Here is a 19,539-nt window from a genome sequence, read left to right as displayed (position 1 = left end):
AGCACTTTCTGCGCAATCATTCTCAAAATATTCTCGCACAGCCTTATCATACTCTACTAGTCCTCCCATGCGAATAAGCTTTGACGTTAAACTTTTAGCCCTCGAAAGTGCCCCGTTAAAGTTTGACTCCACTACTATATCTTTACTTTTCCAAGGTAGTGCCACAGTATACCGATTCTCGTTAAAGTGTATACTTTCTTCTATGTACCTTTTCGTAGAATGGTCCATTACATTAGTATCATTAATCCCAATAGCTTCCAGGTCCCAAAATTTCTTTAGATCAAAATCATCATTCACAGTTTGCACTTGGAAAATATTAGCCACATTCACATTCAATGAAAATCCATATTCACAGCTTCTGCCATGGATAGTCCATCCTAAATAGGTATTCACCGCAGTTTGATATTCTGACAGCTTTTTAATTTCTCCAGTGACTATTTTCCAGTAGTAATCAGCTCCTACTAATACTGATATTCCAGGCAAAACTTGCTCTGCGTTATCTGGACAAATATCAGCCAAACTATGCTCCTTACTAAATTCATTTATAATTGAATTGTCACACGATGGAACAGCAAGTGTATCAAAACAGATTTCTGGTACTTCAAGAGCGTTAATCGTTATGTTTTCGTTAGAGTTTACACCTCTTATTGTTAACTTTACTCGATTACACAACCGCGCAGGCGCCAGTTCTTTTTTACCAAAACACATTATAGACAGTTTGTGAGTCCCTTCTATTGGTAAATTCAATTGTCTGGAGACACACTCTTTAATAAAAGTCAACTGACTTCCGCCATCAATAATAAGTCTGATATAAGTTTTAGATTGTCCACTGTCCAACACCTGAGCACACGCGGTCTGAAACAATACATTACTTAGTCCGTTATTAGAAAACAAAGCTGTAGCTCCACTTTCCCGTTCGTTAGATTGTTCATTATTATTACTAGACCGATTAGTTGCGCTATTATTTTTGATAAAGTCCGGGTCACACATGGTTATAGCATGCTTACGCGAACACTTATTACACCTAATATTCGTTCTACAGTTCCTGGAAGAATGATTACTCTTTGTACATCTAAAACACCTGCCACTAGATTTTAAAATGTCTTTCTTTTTTGCCAATGTCACCGCGGAATTCGTACAATTAGTCGTCATGTGATCTTTTGATTTACAAAACAAACAATGTTCGTTTACCGATGTAAAAAGTCCTGCGGCCGTAAACTCATTATTCTCTTTAGGCTTGAAGCGATTTCTTTTAAAAGAGTCAGTACTTTGAGATTTTCCGCTAGACTTTTCACCCGATAGTATATTGGCTTGCTCTACAGAATCTACCTCTAGTTTTATAAACTGTAACAGTTTTAGCACTTTATCCTCATAAGATGCCTCACTACTACTTCCTGAACTCTCATGAGTCATATTTGAGTTTCTAGAGGCAGTTTCTTCGTTATCATTCCCTATATCAGTTGTGGCTTGCTTTTTGTTGTATTCTATTCTCATAGAAAGGGGTAGAGCTTTTAAAATTATAGATTTTACCATCATGCCATAACTACCGGGTTCAATTCCAAGACGTTGCAAGGATTTCATTATTTTTGACGTTACGTTATAGAGTTTTCTTAGAGCTGAGATATCCGTTCTATTTTTTACAGGGTTTATATCTAGCAATTTTTGAATATAGCTGTCAATAATACATTCCTTATTGCCATATTCATCTTTTAATAATTGAATGGCATCGTTATAACTATTTTTACTAGTCGTTAGACCCTGTATCGTTATGGAGGCATTTCCATATAGAACTGACTTTAAATAACTAAATTTTGAAGCATCATCCAATTGTAAATTGCTGTGAATAGCTGACTCGAATTGTTCCCAAAAAGCAGGCCACTCGTGATAATTTCCACTAAATTTAATTAGTTCTAATTTAGGAAGTCTTACCGACATTTTAGGTTGATGTAATTCTCCCGTTTGTTGACCCACATTTTCTATGTTCTCAGCAGAAGCACCCAAAGCCATATTTCCTTGACTATTTACTTCCGCTATACATTGTTCCAATCTTGCAATTGCTACCACAGCCTTTTCGTCATACTCCAAAATTTTTACACACTCATTGTCCATTTGATCCTCACTAATAAATGAACTCGCCTTTTCGTTAGCAGATTTTAAATTTTCTCGAGCCGATTTTATTTTGACCACTTGAACAATAGCGTCTTTCACATTAAATAGTTCCGAATCAATAATTACGTTAGCTTCGTTAACAACCCTCGTGAGCTGAGCGCGACACGCCGTTTTCATCGCAACTTCCATTTTTTTATTACGTTAGTCCGTTATGTTAGTATAGTTTTCAATCCGTTAAAAAAAAAGAGAAAAAGTCCACTAAAAGCTTTCCCGGGTTTCGGCACCAAAATGTAAATATTCTACATTCGCTTTACGTTTAAACACAAATAATACTCCCGGATACGTATAAAAAACTTTATTACAGACTAATTCTTTATTATAATTGAAAACTACTGATAATATTACGAAATTAAACTTTGTGAAATAGTCTATACACGGGAAAATGTCTATTTGCCCGAGCCGTAAGACGTCGCGACGTTTATTTCTTTTAATCGACAACTCAACTAACTCTTTTTAATACGTTTTGTTTTGACGAACCAGTCCGGCCTTGAGCAGAATATTTCTTAGAACTCCAGACGCCGACGATAAACACACAGTTCTCTTGGTATTCGCTTTTAAATAATAAAGTTGTGGGATTTATGGGTTTATCACGCGTTATTTTCCACACTCCGTGACCGGTTACACACTAAAACTTCCCCGCTGAGTGGTGCTACTTGGTTGCTCTCTACACTGGGTCTGCTCTATTGCAGTCCTATTGTGCTCCATAAAATTACTCCCACATGTTCAGATCTGTTGCTTCTAGGAAGTCCACTATTTTGTCCAGTGGTGTAGTTCTTATCCTCTCTGGTGAGGTATCACCCTGGCCTGATTAAATGCTTCGCAGAAGCATAGAATGTGAATAGTGATTTCTTCAGCCTCTACACAGCGGTGTAACTACTTTTACGAGTCTATGTAGGCGGTTCCTGCAGGTTGCGTGGTCTGTCATCAATCCTGTTACCTTTCGCAGTTCTTACCTGGTGTGGCCCAGTATGTTCTCCCCCTTCCTGAAGGGCGGGCTGCTCACGAGTTTTTTGGAGAATGCCAGCTTGGATAATTGTTCCCAATAATTTTTATGCTCCAGTTCCAACTAGTGTCTGACATTCCTTTTTAAGTGTTATCGCTGAGCACAGCATATTGATTCTGAACCTATAGGTTTATTGCTGGCTCTCTTCATTGCAAGTTGGATTGTCCTTCTTGTAGCATCATGGCTGCCTATTGAAATTGAAATTGTCGAGACAGTGGGCTGCCAAGGCAGTTGTGCATATAGGTCTCCTGATGGACCCGTGATGCCCCACCGGGAATTACCAGAGCCCAACGGCCTTAGAAAAACCGATAAGGCTCTCTGGTCTGAAGGACTTAAAGTCACTCGGTACACTGAAAGTGTTACCCAAGTTGTACATGGTCAACAGTTTTATCCTCCTCAGAGCACCATCGGCAATCCTCCTCACCTCGGCATGGCTGCCCATGTTGTATGCTAGGATTATCTCTGGACTGTTTTGACTGTCCGCGAGATCCTCCCAGCAGTTTTGTACAGTCTTAGACCTAGTCTTAAACTGTCCTAATGCGCCTGGTCTCCTATAATGGTTGCGACGGGTCGGCCTCTTGGCGCCTTTTCTCTCATAAGGTTGGACACAGATTTAGATTCCTATCATATTTGCTTGTAAGTCTGTTGCTTCCAGGCCCAGGTTGAGCGTGAGTTGGCTGCCCTGTTCTCGATCCTCTAGCACGGCCACTGCTACCCTGATTTTTGATCGTGTAGCCGCAGTGTACCATCTACCTTAAGAAACCTAGCAGGTTTTCGAGGGCAGTAGTTGGTGTCGTTGACATCGGTCCTGCTATACCTAGACAAACTTCTTTGTGTCTTGTTGAGTGTCTGAATAACAGTCCTCTTTTCTACCGCATGCCACTATATTGGTACTGCGTATGTAATATTGGGTCTCACCATTGTTGTGTATACCCAGTGTATCATTTTTGGTGATAGTCATCATGATCTGCCGAACATTCTCTTACAGTATATATGAGTTTTCATGACCTCGTTTGTGTTGGTTATTACATGCTTCTTGTAGCTGAGTTTTTTATCCAGGGTTATCCCTAGATATTTGACCTCATCTTCAAGTCACAGGTGGTCGCCAAAGAGCTCTTGTTCTATAATGGGCTCTAGTTTCTTTTTTTTGTGATGGCAACTAGGGTGGTTTTTGCAGCGTTTACCATAGTTGTTCTTTTATGCATCGGTGCTCGACAACGTTTAGATCTCTTTGCATTTTTTCGAATACATAACCTTGGTTGTCCCCTCGTGCCAATAGAACGATATCGTCTGCGTATTCCTAAGCGAAGATATGCTGTCTCTCGAGTCGTCTCAGCAGGCTGTCTGATACAGGGTTCCATAGAAGCGGTGAGAGCACACCTTCTTGCGGTGTTCCCCTGCATCCCTTGGGGTTACTGTTGTGTTGTTGAAACTAGCAGTCACCTTCCTATGATTTAACATTTGGTTGACCCAACCAGTTATCATGGAATGTTGATCGAGTCATATGACGTATTGTTAAATGGTCCCTCAATGTCCAAAAAGGTTCGGGCGATTTCTTTGTTGTTTGATTGTTCGACCCTCTGGGTTATCTCATAGATCGCTAGTTCGCAAGATTTACCCGTTTGATTGGCATACTGGTGTCGATGTAGAGGGCTTACCTATAATTTATCGCTGGTCTGATATGGCTTTCTATAAGATTTTTCTCTGTTTTCAGGAGAAATGATGTAAGGCAGATTGGCCGGAAGAATGTGGGTTTCGCGAATCGCATCGCACTTTTGGTAGGAATGCTACCTTTGCTTCCCACCAACTCTCGGGTTTGTGCACTGTGGCTAGACTAATCCGCATTATTTTGCATAACGCAGATAGCAGCAGTTTTTTTCCCTGCTGTAGCATGATAAGTAATACCATCTATTCCAGGAGACTTAAATGGTTTGAAGATGTCTATCGCCCATTTAACTTTCTCGTAGATCAACCTTTTTTGCCAGTCTCCAGTTCTTCTTTTTGCCCCTATTTGGGATAACAAGAATCGGATATTGGGCCTGTGTTTAGCATTAGGCCGATCGTTTCCTTCTCGGTTGTCGTGTATTCTTCATTGGAATTCATGCGCGAGCCAAGGGTCTCGGCCTCTTAGCTATTGCCTTGTGGAGTCTTGCATATGCTGGTATCTCAACTAGGTTCCTGCATAGTTTTCTCAATCCTTTGCCTTTTTATGGCATCGTTGTATCTGGTTAAGCTTTGTTTGTATTGATTCCACTTCCCAGTTCTCTTTTCCTTGTTAAAGAGTTTTATTGCTGTGCAGCTAAGCTCGGTCAATTCTTGGTTCCACCAGGAGTTGTTTTCTGCCTAACCTGGTTTGCTTGGGGGACATGATTTTTCAAATGCATCTCTCATAGCATCTGTAACTGACTCTGTCAGTACTTCGAGCTCCAGGTTGTTTTTAGCCACTGTTGGACAGGTGTCTAGGTTGCGTCCTAGTGTCTCTTTATAGAAACTCTAGTTCGTTTTCCTGAGATTCCTGTAAATCCTCGGAGTTGTGTCCGTAGATTATAGTTCGAATCTTATGTACCTGTGATCTGACAAATCAGATTCGTCACATACATGTGTGTATTGGTATCGCAGGCTATTAGAAGGCTGTCCGATCTTTTCTGGTCTACCAGCTTCCAAACTGTCGTGGGAGGTGGTTCCCCTTGTTGATCGTTATTTTTGTGTGTATCTTAATTTTTGTTATTCTTACTCACAAAAATAATTACTTACAATTACAATTGTTCGGTAAGGTGTGAATTAAAACAGTCAATGCAAAAAATAGTCAACTCATTTATTTTATACATACACCCTAAACACAATCACTTCAATAAGTCAATACCTACCTTTGTAGGTATTGACTTGCAACAAAACACTACGAACAAACCAAACGCGCCGCGCGCGCTGTAACAAACTGTCTACTAGTACATTGCGCCGAATAGAACAAAAAACAGAATACTTACTAAAGAATCGAAGATAAACCTCTGAATACAATTTTGTGTCTCTTTTATACAATTCCTGAAAATACCATATTTAACCAAATCATTTTAAAAATAAACACATCAGAAATATGAAAATGAAAGTAAATAATTAGTTAATCGACAAAAATATAAACTAGATCACAAAACAATAAATGCATTTTTCACTATAAATTTTTTTTATAAGATAAGTAAGCCTTTTTTAAAATTTAAGTTTCGTAAATCTTAAGGTTTCCTTTCCAAGTCTTATTAAATAGTATGTATAATATGGTATAAATTATATACATGATCATCACTGTAGGTTGTAACTTCGATAAAAATATTATTAAAATTTAAATTAGACTGCTGATAAAGGTATATAAATTTAACATAAATATAAGTATGGTTTATGTAAGATTATTATTTCAGATATGTATAGCCAGTCTTTTACTGTCTCTATTTACACAACATTTTTTTGATGTGATTGGGTCCCAGAGGTAAACATGAAGTTACTAAAAATATAAAAAACTAATAGAAATAATGATATTTTCAAGTGAATGGGAGAAAATCTTACCTAGAAAACAAGGGTAGTATAAAAAAGTGGAAAATTTCATGTCTTGTAAAATAGAAGTCAAATATATCCAGGGTACAACTTGCTACTCTTTATAGTTCAAACTTTAGTCCTCACTATACACTAGTCAGAGCAACACAAAATATATACACAAAACAACACTAATAAATATTGTCAATAATGTAAACAAAACGTATATAAAATCACAATTAGGACAAAAATAAGAAACGACCGACGATTATTAGTCGTGTAAACGTAAACAAACAAGTGATTCACAAAATCCGGTATCCAAAATTAACAAAATTGGTGCTGCCATTTGTTATCAAAAGTAGGCATATCGTCCTCCTAGGCGAAGGCGACGTTAGCGCACAAAGGGTAGAGATCCGAACATTTAACTATGCAGAGGCGCCCATTTAAGTTTTTTTTCCTTTGTTTTCTGTGGAATAGAATGCGCAAAAAATGTTCGAAGATTTGTCGGTAAATGAAAGTTACTCAAAGAGAATTTGGTTATTTGCAGGTGTTCAGTGAACACGGTGCCAACTACTGATTCCTGATCGGAACGTGGCTAACAGTCGGTCCACGCAATTTTTTTTTTGCAAATTGTTTGTTGTGCGGGTTTGGTTTATTCGTAGTGTTTTGTTGCAAGTCAACCTTTAGACTACTAGAAATATTTATTTACATGATATGTATTTATTACTATTTATGTCGAGTTACAAATCGTGGTAGTATTCCTACTTGAACCAACTGACGGCGCGGGCTCCTTATATCATATATCCAGACCATAGTTTGAAATCAGACCATAGCAGTAGTCATGTATTACTGATGATCCCGGAATAACAAAGAACAGCTAATAATCACGGCATTGCTAATCTCGTTACACTGCTCCCTCCCTAAGCTCACATAATGGATGTCGATATCGGCGTAAGGTTTCCCTCTTCCAAATAACAATCCTCGCCTTTCTTCAGAGAACGGCATTGAGGTACTCCTGTTATACTTAACATGAAACCAGAACTTGGACGCCTGTAAACCTAAAGATTACCTCTAGCATATAGCGAATAATTCTTCCGTCCAAGTTATTGAGTCCGCATGTGAGTTTATTATAAATTGCTAGGCTTTTCAGATCCTCGGCAAGCAATTCATCCTTTAGATAATACAAAGCGTCCCAAATGTCGAATTTTCTGCGGAAACCTCAGCTATTCCTCTACATATTTGTAAAACCTTAGCCAGATAATGTACCAGAGTATACTCAGCTGGAGCAGTAAACAGTCTTGCTGCACTTCACCGGTCACGCCGTACTGACTCTTTCGGACGTTTTAAAGATGGGCCAATTCATCGAAGGTCAAATTTGACTTCTAATTGACATCCTTTAAACATTCCAACTAGGATGTTTGAAGTTTGAGTGACAGATTCTTTCATCTCTTAGGGTCATAAAGCCAAACCAGTTGTCTCTGTTGTTATACCTCTGGTCTTTGGCATTGACATCGCTTCAAATCGTATAAGAGACGCCGTTCTCTTCCCATCACTATTTGAGTCAAAGACTCTCTTGTGCTTTCATAGATGGCTGATCGATAATCAGCAGGAACATATGAAAAAACCTATCCTTATGGATTAATGGTTCCATTCAGTCGTTCCACCATGCCAACTGACTACGCGTGTAATGTAATAGTCCTGGTATTCTTCGCTCCAAGCATCTTACTGAAACAAGCTAGGTTCAAAATTTTGTCATTGGTCCGAATGTAATTTCAAAGGTACACTAACTCAGCAGATCCATTCTTTTATTAAAGCCTCGGCGACAGTACAGGCTTCCTGGATTGATAAAGGGTATGCTTCAGCCCAATCTAAGTTCATCACGACCACGACTGATTTGGAAAACGGACGGGTAACGTCAATAGCAATTCTTTATCGTAATTTCTTTGGCCGTTATACCAATGTTGTTTAAAAATGTTCAAAAAAAAAGACATCTCAAAATGAATACTTTTAATATACAGGGTATCCCGGAAAAAGTTGTGGGAAATCTCTTGATTCAGGTAGAAAAAAATATAATATAGAACTTTCTTTTAAAAAATGTCCTATAGACCCTCCCTACGAAGATACGGCTTCTTAAAGACGCCGCTGGAAATCGTTTTTTCTTCAATAGCTTTTAAGGTACTTGGTATAATTTATTAAAAAATGTACGTCCTTAAAACACATTTACTTTGTTTATTTTACCAGAGGCGGAATAGGTTGTACATTATAATGCTTAAGTTTTTAGCACCCTGTGTAATAAAGACTGAAATAATAAATATGGATAGCTTGAACCTTAAAAAGGCACCATAATGAAATTGTTTAAATAAATGTAATCCTTTGTTTTTCTTGAAACGAAAAAATAACCTGAAAAAATAATGTAATAAATAAAGAAGCTAATAATTCAAAACAATTATTTAAAAACTTCATTAATACTTGAATAAGTATGTATACACAAATATATATACGTAAGTATACTCATGTACTTGCCACAATAACCCTTGACGCTTTCTTATCACATCACTTCTCTCTAAAAGTTCCTCCCAAGTATCTACAAGAGTTAAATACATGAAGGTTTTGAGGTGACCCCATAGGTAAAAATCCAAGGCGTTAGATCGAGAGTTAAGAGTTGAAACAGAGTGGCCTCCTCGGCTATGTATCTTTATTTACCTATCCAACGGTTTGGAAAAACGTTGTTCAGGAGGTTTCTTAAAGTAACGCTGAAATGAGGTGGGACTCCATCATGCATAAAATACATGTTTCGGCGGATCGCAAGTCGCAATCGTAGTGGTAATACGAATGGCCCAATCAAAAAATTGCTAATGATTCCTGCCCAGATATTAATTGATTGGAACTGGTGTTGATAATCAAAAACAACAGCGGCATAAGGAGTTTCATCAGCCCATACATCCAAGTTATTTAAATTTACAGTATCATTTTCGATAACCACTGCTTCATCGGTAAAAAGCATAATGCTAATAAAGTTTGGATTAGTTCGCTGCTGATCTAATAGCCAGTTCGCGAACTGTATTCTACGAGGAAAATCTTTAGGAATTAGTTAGTGCACTTTTTGTAGATGATATGGGTACCACATTGCATTCTTAAAAACACTTACTTATCCAGATAAAACAACTTAAAATGGAACTTCTCTATTGTTAAAATAACTGTCACATCGCTAAAAAAAATAACATATCATGGTTCTTTTTAATTAAAATAAAACAGTGATTCCTTAATTTTTTTTCTTCAAAACGCTTAATCTTATCGATAATGAACAAAAGTGCCTTTCTTTTAGTTTAGGGTTCAAGCTATCCATATTTATTATTTAATAGTCTTTATCATCATAGTCTGTGCCTCTGGTAAAATAACCAAGTTAAATGTATTTTAAGGACTACGTTTTAAGAGGTCCTTAGTAGTGTTCGTCACGTTAAATTTTTTTATCGGAAAGTTCCATATAATTTTTTTATTTTCTTCCTGAATCCGAGAGATTTTCCGGGACACCCTGCATAATAGTAATTTAGTATATAATAGTAGTTCTTTCTTAGCGTACCTAATAAATAAATAAATTAAATTAACTCTATTATTTTTTTTAGATGTTCTGCTTGTGACTCAATATTTTCTTCCCTAATGGCACTGGAGCATCATAAAGAAGAATTTGAGCATTGGTCCGATGACGATGAGATATACACCGATGATTCAGATGAAGACGATGATACAGTGATAAGCGAAGAATGCGAGCGATTGTTATAAATAACAGTATTAATAACATCTTATAGACTTTACGTGCAAACAAATAATCGATCAAAAGTATAACTAAATTGCGTAATAAAATAATTTTTTTGAAGTAATAATTTAAAAGAGAAATATTTGTCTTTTATGCAGGGAGTAAGTAATTTTTTAGCAAAATATCATCATTGCTTTTTATACTGGGCCCAATAAGTAGTTCAAGCATTTTGACAAATTACTGATAGGTTTAACAGTATTTGTGTATTAGTTTTTTAAGTATGTAAAAGTCGTTACGTAAATCTACTAGACGAGTTGTATACTTTATATTATAAAAAAATTGGACGTATCTTTTTCTTATAATAAGGTATAATAGAAAGAACATTTTATTTGGCAATAACTTTGGGGCCAACTTATATTGGTTTTGGCCTTGGGTCAAAATTAAAAAGCCAATAACATTACATTTCTAAATTTTATATTTTTTTTTCAGTATTTATTGATTAAGTTAGCTTTGAGCGGCGATAATCGGGTAAGCCTAATTACGTGCAACCTCGTTGATTTTTACGCTCGTTTTATAGAAAATCACTTGATACTCGAATAATATGCTGTGGTAAATGAGGGGTTCCATTCCAAAACTTGCCTTCTCCATATTGAGTAAAATTTCACAATTGGCAAAAAACGTTTTAGAAGATTTTCAAATACAAATTTATGCAAATTTAATATGTATGGATTTACTATAATCATTTGTGTGCTAATTTTAGCATTCATTTAAATCCTGTTTATTCAATTTCCATAAAATTTATTAAAACAATATGCACAAGACAAGTTTTGGCATGACTGCATGGATAAGACAAGTTTTGGCACGAAAAAGTACAGCAATTGACTGATCTTATTTTTTTTATTAAAAAAAGATAACAATATTTAAAAAATCGTAATTTCTTAAATTCTTAGCGAAATATCTTCTTCCACTCCTCCTTCGCAAAATTCATTATTTTCAGTTTCTTCGTCCATTCTCTCAATGCTTTTCTAATGTTTGTCGAAGAAATTTTCATAAAATTCTAAATCATTTCTCTCCATCCAATCTTCCCCATAATAAGCAACTAGTAACTTTTTGACATCTTGAACTTTTTTTTCATTAACCGCCACTCCTTTATCAATGTTACCCACTTCTATTTGATTCAATCGTTTCCCACGTTTAAAAATTGTCTTGGATTCTCCAACATCACTGTTGTAGTGTTCTTCGCCTCTAACTGTTATTTTATCACCATTTTTCTCAATAACAATCCTTTTCGGTTTAGAAAATTTAAAGTGCCAAGACTGCACACCTTTCAGATACTCCTTTGCAACTTCCTTCTAAGATTATCAACACGTATATTAACCTTAAAGATATCGATATACGTGTTGGGGATTGTGATTTCACTAAGTTTTCTTAATTTTTTTTCGATGATTTTAAATACACGGTCCGATGGTAGGAATAAATGACCTCTAATGGGAAAAACTAGCTCGATTTCACCAATATGGGGCGGTGCGATATTCCCCAAGAAGTAAATGCACATTGCAACCATTGTGGAGTTTCTGTTTTGCCCTCCGCAGCCATCTGCACACAATCTTATTTTGCTGTAACCCGACAAATTTATGAGATCTGATAGGCAATGGAAAACAGCTGAGGCAATTTCGTTCGAGTCCTTATGGAACTCGTGTTCCATCCAGGTGTATAAGAACACGTTATTATTTTGTAATTTAGTTTTTGAGGAGCCCTTAACAATGGTAAAGTTATAAGTGTAGGGCTGGCGGCTATAATAGGTGATCTTATCTTGGACTTTTGGGTTTACCCGTTTAAGTTTTTTTGACAGTCAAAAGATAAGACGAGCATCTTTTCCTTTGTTTCCGTCAACTTGAAAAAAAAGGCTTCGCCTTTTAAGATATAAACTCTTTTTTCAATTTGAAGCTGACTACGTTTGTCATTATCCTTTTCTTGTTTAATTTTTTCTGTTAAAGAACTGCAACGAGAGCAAATGTCGGATGCTGGTGATCCAAAACCAATATTACATTCAAGGAAGAATATATTCCTAAAAAAAGTTTTTTTGACTTTTAATTTAGTTTCAGGCACTTGGTTATTATACATATTTAACAATTTGTTTATAGTTAAATCAGAAGCCAAATACTGTCTGTTGCTTTGTTCTCTACAATAATGTACATCAGAACATTGTAGTTTCTCAATAAATATTTTAACAGCCTTTTTTTTTGGGCATAAATAGGTTTTTGTTTTAAGCCACCACGATTTTCTTTAGGTGGTACGCCAGTTTGTAGAAAAACTCGTCCAATTCTTTGAATGCAATCCTTAGAAACTTGCAGAACACCTTTAAATGTATTTTTACATACCTGTATTTTGAAATTCGTCGTATTTTAATAAAATACTTGATCGCCACCGACTTCCTAGATGAATCAGGTTTTCTCGCTCTTGATCTGGATGGGATCTCAACAGACATATATTTTAAAATAAAATTGTCTTGTTGAATCTTTGCTTTTAAAGAATAAAATAGGGCATTAAACTCTTTAATATCTTGCATTGTAAGAGTTGAACAGCGGTAGGTTTTACCCGATAAATGGTGACATTTTGGAAAAACTGGTAGTTGCAACGGAGCACGCCTACAAAAAAAATATCTAAATAATATTATTTAAAGGTTATAAACGAAAACAATGTAGGTACCTTTTTAATTTTGCAACACTTTTTTTACATTTTGTCGGATCACTGGGACGTCGCCTGCCTTTTCCTTGTGCCACGGGTAAACAAAATGAATCATTATTACTATCCATTCTTGTTTTAATTATTAAAATTTTTGTTAAACAGCTGTTTAAAAACGTAGACCAAACGCTTAGGATTTACTCATTAAAATGAGGCTATAATAATAAATCACGCGACCACCAGCATGAAAACAAAATTCTGCGCTCTGATTGGTCGCTTGGATAACACGACTTTTGGAATGATACAGGCGATGGATAAGACAAGTTTTGAAATGATACCAAATTTTTCCTATGCTTTTACCGTAGGTAAGGGCGAGTTTTGGCATGGTTAAGTTTGTCTAATGTATAGAGGGACATTAACAGATGCTATAGACACCATGACCTCATTTTTCGCAAAAAATGTATAAGGCGAGTTTTGGAATGGAATCCCTCAAATAATGATATTGCCAGTGAATTATCCACTTTTAAATTCGGTCAAATAATATTGAATGTATAATTTTCATCTCTTTTAATCGCGAATTATTATTGCCCTCAGTGGATAATGGAATGATTGAAAAGGCATCTTCATACCTAGAGTACTGCGTTATGTGAAAACCGCTTATAATATTTTAGTTATTAGGAAAATTATACTTACTACTAGATTAAAATATATTCTCTGGATTAACCTTATACTTAACCATACATTTATATAGTTCCTCAATAGGATTTGTTCTAAGTATGGGGAATTTAAGATCAGCTTAAGTTAAATCCAGTTTCTAGTTACAATTTCTAAGAATTTTCTTTAAGTTTTTCTAACTTTACAGAATTAAAAATTACAAACTTTTACTTGCCCTAATGGAAAATGAAAGTTTATACATGAGTTTTAGCATGTTTACAGCTATGAAAATTATCTCTTAAAATTCTATTAAGCTTTTTAGGATCTACTATTGCCAAGTCACGTACGTAACTATTATGCTTTTGCCTATTTACTTATTAATTTTTTCTGTGCACATTTAGAAAGACATTTAAAAGGTAATGTATCTCCCCTTTACAAATTCAAAATAACCTCTGCCTCCTCTTATATCCTTTTTGTTTTTGAAGGGCTCTTCTATATTTTAGTTAAATAATTTTTCCAGCAAGCAAACAACCTAGTATGGATTTATAATTCAATTTGGCCTATATAAAGAAATAATGTTTTACATATTTAAACTAATTAAAGAAAATGACTCTCACATAACTCAAGGTAAAGAACTATTTATCTAATGAAGAAATTAAAGTTGTCATTATATTGTCCATCGTCACTCAAGTTTATCGCCTCTTCACTTTACGTTCGTTTGCGTTTCTTGTAACACATCATAAAAACCAAATTAAAATTATAATTAATTAGTTAAATTATAGTAGTCCATTTAGCCAGATTATTTTGAATAAAGACCCATTTATTGAAAAATATTACGTTTGAGATTATACAAAGTTTTTGAGTTTATTACTTAAGCATAACAAGATCAGTATACCAATTTGAGTTTTGTTTACACAATTTTCTAACTTGGACAAATCTTTTTTAATTGGATATTAACTTTAGAATATAAATACTTACTTACATTATTCCTAAACTATCTGATATAAGAACAGCCTTTCATTTCATTCCACTCACTATCTATATGCTTCTCCCAGCTTTTTGTTTAAATTAAAGCCATGAAACTTCACAGCTGAAGTAATTTTTATGACAATATTCTGTTCTATCTGTTGTTTGTGTATCTAAACTAATACTTTCTCATAAAACCTTTATACCGCCTAGATATAGGAGGGGCTACAAAGATGCTATGTATTCCTAATACCTATCATAATAAAGATCTTTAATAATAAGAAGGTCAAGCTCACCCTGTCCAAAACCATGATACCCAACACGTCTAAAAACGCTGATACCCAACTTGTCACTCTTTGACATATTTTTCTTATACGTATTCGTTACGTAACATTTTTATTTGTCGTAAGTGATCACACACCACAAAACATCGTCGTCTTATCTCGATTTTCCAATACATCTACACAACTATTAGGTACCAAAGTATCCCATATTTTAACGCACAATCTCATGTTAAATACGAAAGTTATCATTATTCCGTCTAATCTATTCTATTCGTTTACACTTTAGATTGATTTCGTTTATAATTTATTAAGTAACGTTATCAAACAAATTACGTTAATGTAGGTCACGATTATTAAATTTTAATACAAACGACACGATCGACTTTAAAATAATACAAAAATAAAAATCTAATTTCTTTTTAAAATATTGAAAATTAAGTATTTTTCGTAAAATGTTTTATAAAAGGATGTCAGGAAATAAGCTGCCAAGGCAGAGCAGCTGGAGTTAAATTGTTTCCCAAGAAATTTGAACGTTAATAACTTTTTCCCACCAAATTAAAAACATTTAGATGATTATAATTTACAGCAATTCAAAAAGAAAAATAAAATTACACTAATTTGGGGGTGAAAGTGGTTTTTTAGAATGCGCGAATGAAGGTTAAGCTTAGAATCAAATAGTTTTTCAGAATCATTGGGTCTGCTACCTAAATTCAATAAATTATATTTTAAAGTTAAAAAGAAACTACTCTTTGTTCAACCATTGTTTGAAGCTACGGTGCATCACGATTTGTAACATCATGATATTAATGTGCGGTAGGTTTAATTGTGCAAAAAAATTTTGTCATTGAATATTATTTCATGACATGGGTGTATTGACGATCTGACTCGATAGCTGTAATTATATTGCAGAGCATTGGACAAAAACGTTGGTTGTGAAGGGTTCGTGATTCTCCTGCTAGAAGTAATAAATCGTAAGTTCCACGATTCAATTACAATTAAACAGTTCTTGGGATTTGAGGAAAATAATCAAACGAAATCTCAAAATCTACAGCATCAAAGTTTAATTTTCTGGTAACACGTGTTTTGCCCTGATAGGGCATCATCAGAGCTATACTTCTTAACATTGAAAAATGAAAAAATACACAATATTTCACTTACCAGAACAAACATTGGCTCCACATGTATATATTTATTGTATATTTATTTTATTTATTGTACTTTTGGATTCCTTTTATATTTTTATTTTATTTGTTTTTAAATTGCTTATTTCTTTAGTGTTTTGGTTTGTGTATTTTTATATTTTTAAATGGCTAAAAACAGTTTTAACAATTTAAAGGTAGGCCACGTTAATATACGTTCCTTGCTACCTAGTGTTGTTGAAGTAAAGTTAATCCTTTCTACTCTAAACCTAGATATACTAGGAGTAACGGAAAGTTGGCTTTCAGAAAATATTTTAGATAAAGAGATCGAAATAGTAGGATATAACTTTTTGCGACTGGACAGGAAAACTAGAGGTGGGGGAGTTGGCGTTTACGTGAGGTCAAGTTTAAGGGTCCATAAGGTGGAATTGGTGGAACAAGTAGAAATTTTTGAGCAACAATGGTTTATTTTACAAATAAACAAACTTAAATTAGCATTTGGGGTTTTTTATCGTCCGCCTCAGTTTAATGTCCTTAGGGCATTAGAGCATTTAGACACCTCGATTTCAAACATTCTTCCCATGGTAGATGAAACAATAACAAGTATAGTCGCTTCGCTCCTATACAATTCTGTCAAATGAAAATCTACTAATCGGTAATGTTGAACATAGAGATATGCATGAGCACTCTGACCATCAACTTATTTATTGCACTCTTGCAATTAATGCTCCAAAGATTTCCCCAAAGTTTGTTACGTTTAGAAATTTTAAGAGCTTCGACAGGGCAGCTTTTGATCTTGATCTTAACGCCGCAAATTGGGGTAAGGTGTTTAGTTTTGCGGAAATAGATGATAAGGTCCAGTGTTTTACACATATTCTTACACAACTTTTTAATAAGCATGCACGGTTTTTTTTTCACCACGGTTAGGGTAACAAAGCCGAAAGCACCTTGGTTTACAGATACTCTAAAGGAAATGAAAAAATACAGAAATTCTCTACTTTCAAAATATAAAAAAAACAAACATCCTGGCGATTGGGAATCCTATAAAAATGTGCGTAACATGTTTACAACCGCAGTCAGAAACGAAAAAAGGGGATATATAAATTTTCTGCATAGAGACAAGAATAAAAAAGCCCTCTGGAACGGTTTGGCCAATCTTAATATCTATAGTAAGACAAAAGGCACTTCTACATCAAATCTACCAGATAGCCTAAAAGATCCAGAAGCAATTAAACAGTTTTTTGTTGAGTCGGTACGTCAAGTATCCACGCCAGTTTCAGCGGAGACCATTCGGGAATACCTGGGTAGAAGAGCCACGGATCAAAGGTTCGATCTGGAGCTGGTGGATACTGGAGGAGTATATGAAGCTATTTCGCAAATAAAATCAAATGCCAGTGGCATTGATAATATATCATTAGAAATGGTTAAGATCTGCTGTCCTCGTGTCATTCCGGTGCTAACTCATATTTTTAATACTTGCATCGAGATAGGTAAATTTCCCTCTTTGTGGAAAAAGGCAATAGTGTTGCCGCTACCTAAGGTCTCTAACCCGGAGGGCTTTTCTGACTTACGACCAATAAGCCTACTTTCTGTATTGTCCAAGATTTTTAAGAAACTCATATACAACCAGATGATTGAATATATCGTGAAAAATAATTTGCTCTCGGAAACGCAATCGGGGTTTCGCCGTGGCTTTAATACTGCTTCAGCCCTTCTTGGAGTCTTGGATGATATTATTGATGCTTGGGATAAGGGTGAGACGACAGCTTTGGTTCTGTTAGATTTCAGCAAGGCATTCGATACTCTACATCATAACTTACTTTTAGCGAAGCTCTCCTATTACGGATTCTTACCGAAAGCTGTGCGTTTTTGCAGTAATTATCTTACAAATAGATCCCAGATAACAAGAGTGGAAGACTCGTTCTCTGAGCCAGCCGATTTAAAAAGAGGTGTTCCCCAGGGATCCATTCTGGGCCCTTTGCTGTTTATACTTTATATAAATGACCTAAAAAATAAAATTCGCTGTGATGATACACAAATTTATAAACAGTTTACTAAGAATAACGTTGATGAATCTATGCAATCATTGGGTCAGTGCTTAGATACAATTTACCATTATTCAAAAAAAAATGGTTTAAAATTAAACCCAAAAAAATCGGCTGTTATTTACATTGGCCCCTTGGCATCATGGTCTCGTATGAACTGTGATCTTGTGATAGATAGTGAAAAAATTCTGAATTTAAAAGAACACAAAAACTTAGGTGTAACTTTTGATACAAATTTGAGGTTTAAAACACAAGTATCTAAAGTAGTTCAAAGAGCATATATGTCCCTGAGAAATTTGTATAAAAGTAAGGATCTATTAAGTATTACACTAAAAAGGCAGCTTTGTGAAGCTCTAATTTTATCACATTGTAATTACTCTAATTTTGTTTTGATGGACCATGTCTTGATGCTTCTAGTAGGTACAAACTGCAAAAAATACAGAACTCTTGCATTTGCTTTGTTTATGGGTTTATGAGAGGAAGGGATCATGTAACTTGCAAGATAAAAGAATTGAAGTGGCTTAATGTGCAAAATAGAGAAAAACTTCATTACTGCAGTTTCCTATTCAAACTTTTAAAAAACAATAGTCCCTCCTACTTACGAAATAAACTTAAAACAGGAACTACCAGACATAATCGAACAACACGCACGGTTTTAAAATTTGATATCCCCCGACATAGCACTGCGATTTTTCATCATTTTCTTTCTGTGCTTCAAAGCTAATAAATAAATATATTATTAGTCACTGTACTGATAAGTCTTTCCAATCCTTTAAAAACAACCTAAAAAAGATATTGATTGAAAGCCAACAATAAATATCGAGAAAAATAGCAATAATATAAAGTAATAACTTAGAATTAAACAGTCAACTGGATAATTTTATTTCAACTTTTTTTGGGATTGTTTTTTTTTTTTTTTTTTTAATTTTATTTCTATTGTTCTATTTAATTTTTTTAATAAGTATTTGTATTGTTAAATCGGTCATGCATATATATAGTATTATGATGTCAAGTAGTCGTTAAGCTGTAAAATTTGTATTTTTCTTTGTAAGTTATAGTTAATTTTTTTTTTGTCTTCTGTATATTTTAACATTTTCTATTAGTAACTACTTAATAATTATGTGTTTTTGTGATAGTAATAATATTATTGTAATATTTATGTGTACTCGGTTAAGTTAACAGCATGCTGCCCTTCGCCGAGTATAAAATAAAGGCCTTTTTATTTATTTATTATTATTTATATAAAAATACGATAGACGACTAAAATTCTTAAAATTAGATACAAGGTGATAAACATGACTATAGTTTATGGTAGATACAT

At 34.8% G+C, this 19,539-nt stretch overlaps 1 protein-coding gene across 1 annotated transcript in view; it reads left to right on the top strand.

Annotated features, from left to right (window-relative positions):
- The window catches only part of LOC126741335 (uncharacterized), a 696,399-nt gene extending 684,874 nt beyond the window's left edge, over window positions 1-11,525 (top strand). Inside the window, exon 4 of the mRNA XM_050447739.1 lies at window positions 10,315-11,525. Coding sequence (XP_050303696.1) covers window positions 10,315-10,471 — 157 coding nt within the window. The 3' untranslated portion in view covers window positions 10,472-11,525. The remainder of the gene's footprint in view (window positions 1-10,314) is intronic.
- Window positions 11,526-19,539: the final 8,014 nt, after the last annotated feature.

Source organism: Anthonomus grandis, chromosome 10, assembly GCF_022605725.1.
Source record: "Anthonomus grandis grandis chromosome 10, icAntGran1.3, whole genome shotgun sequence".
Taxonomy (NCBI): domain Eukaryota; kingdom Metazoa; phylum Arthropoda; class Insecta; order Coleoptera; family Curculionidae; genus Anthonomus; species Anthonomus grandis.
The sequence above is the reverse complement of the archived record's forward strand: the minus strand, read 5'-3'. Positions and strand labels throughout refer to the sequence as shown.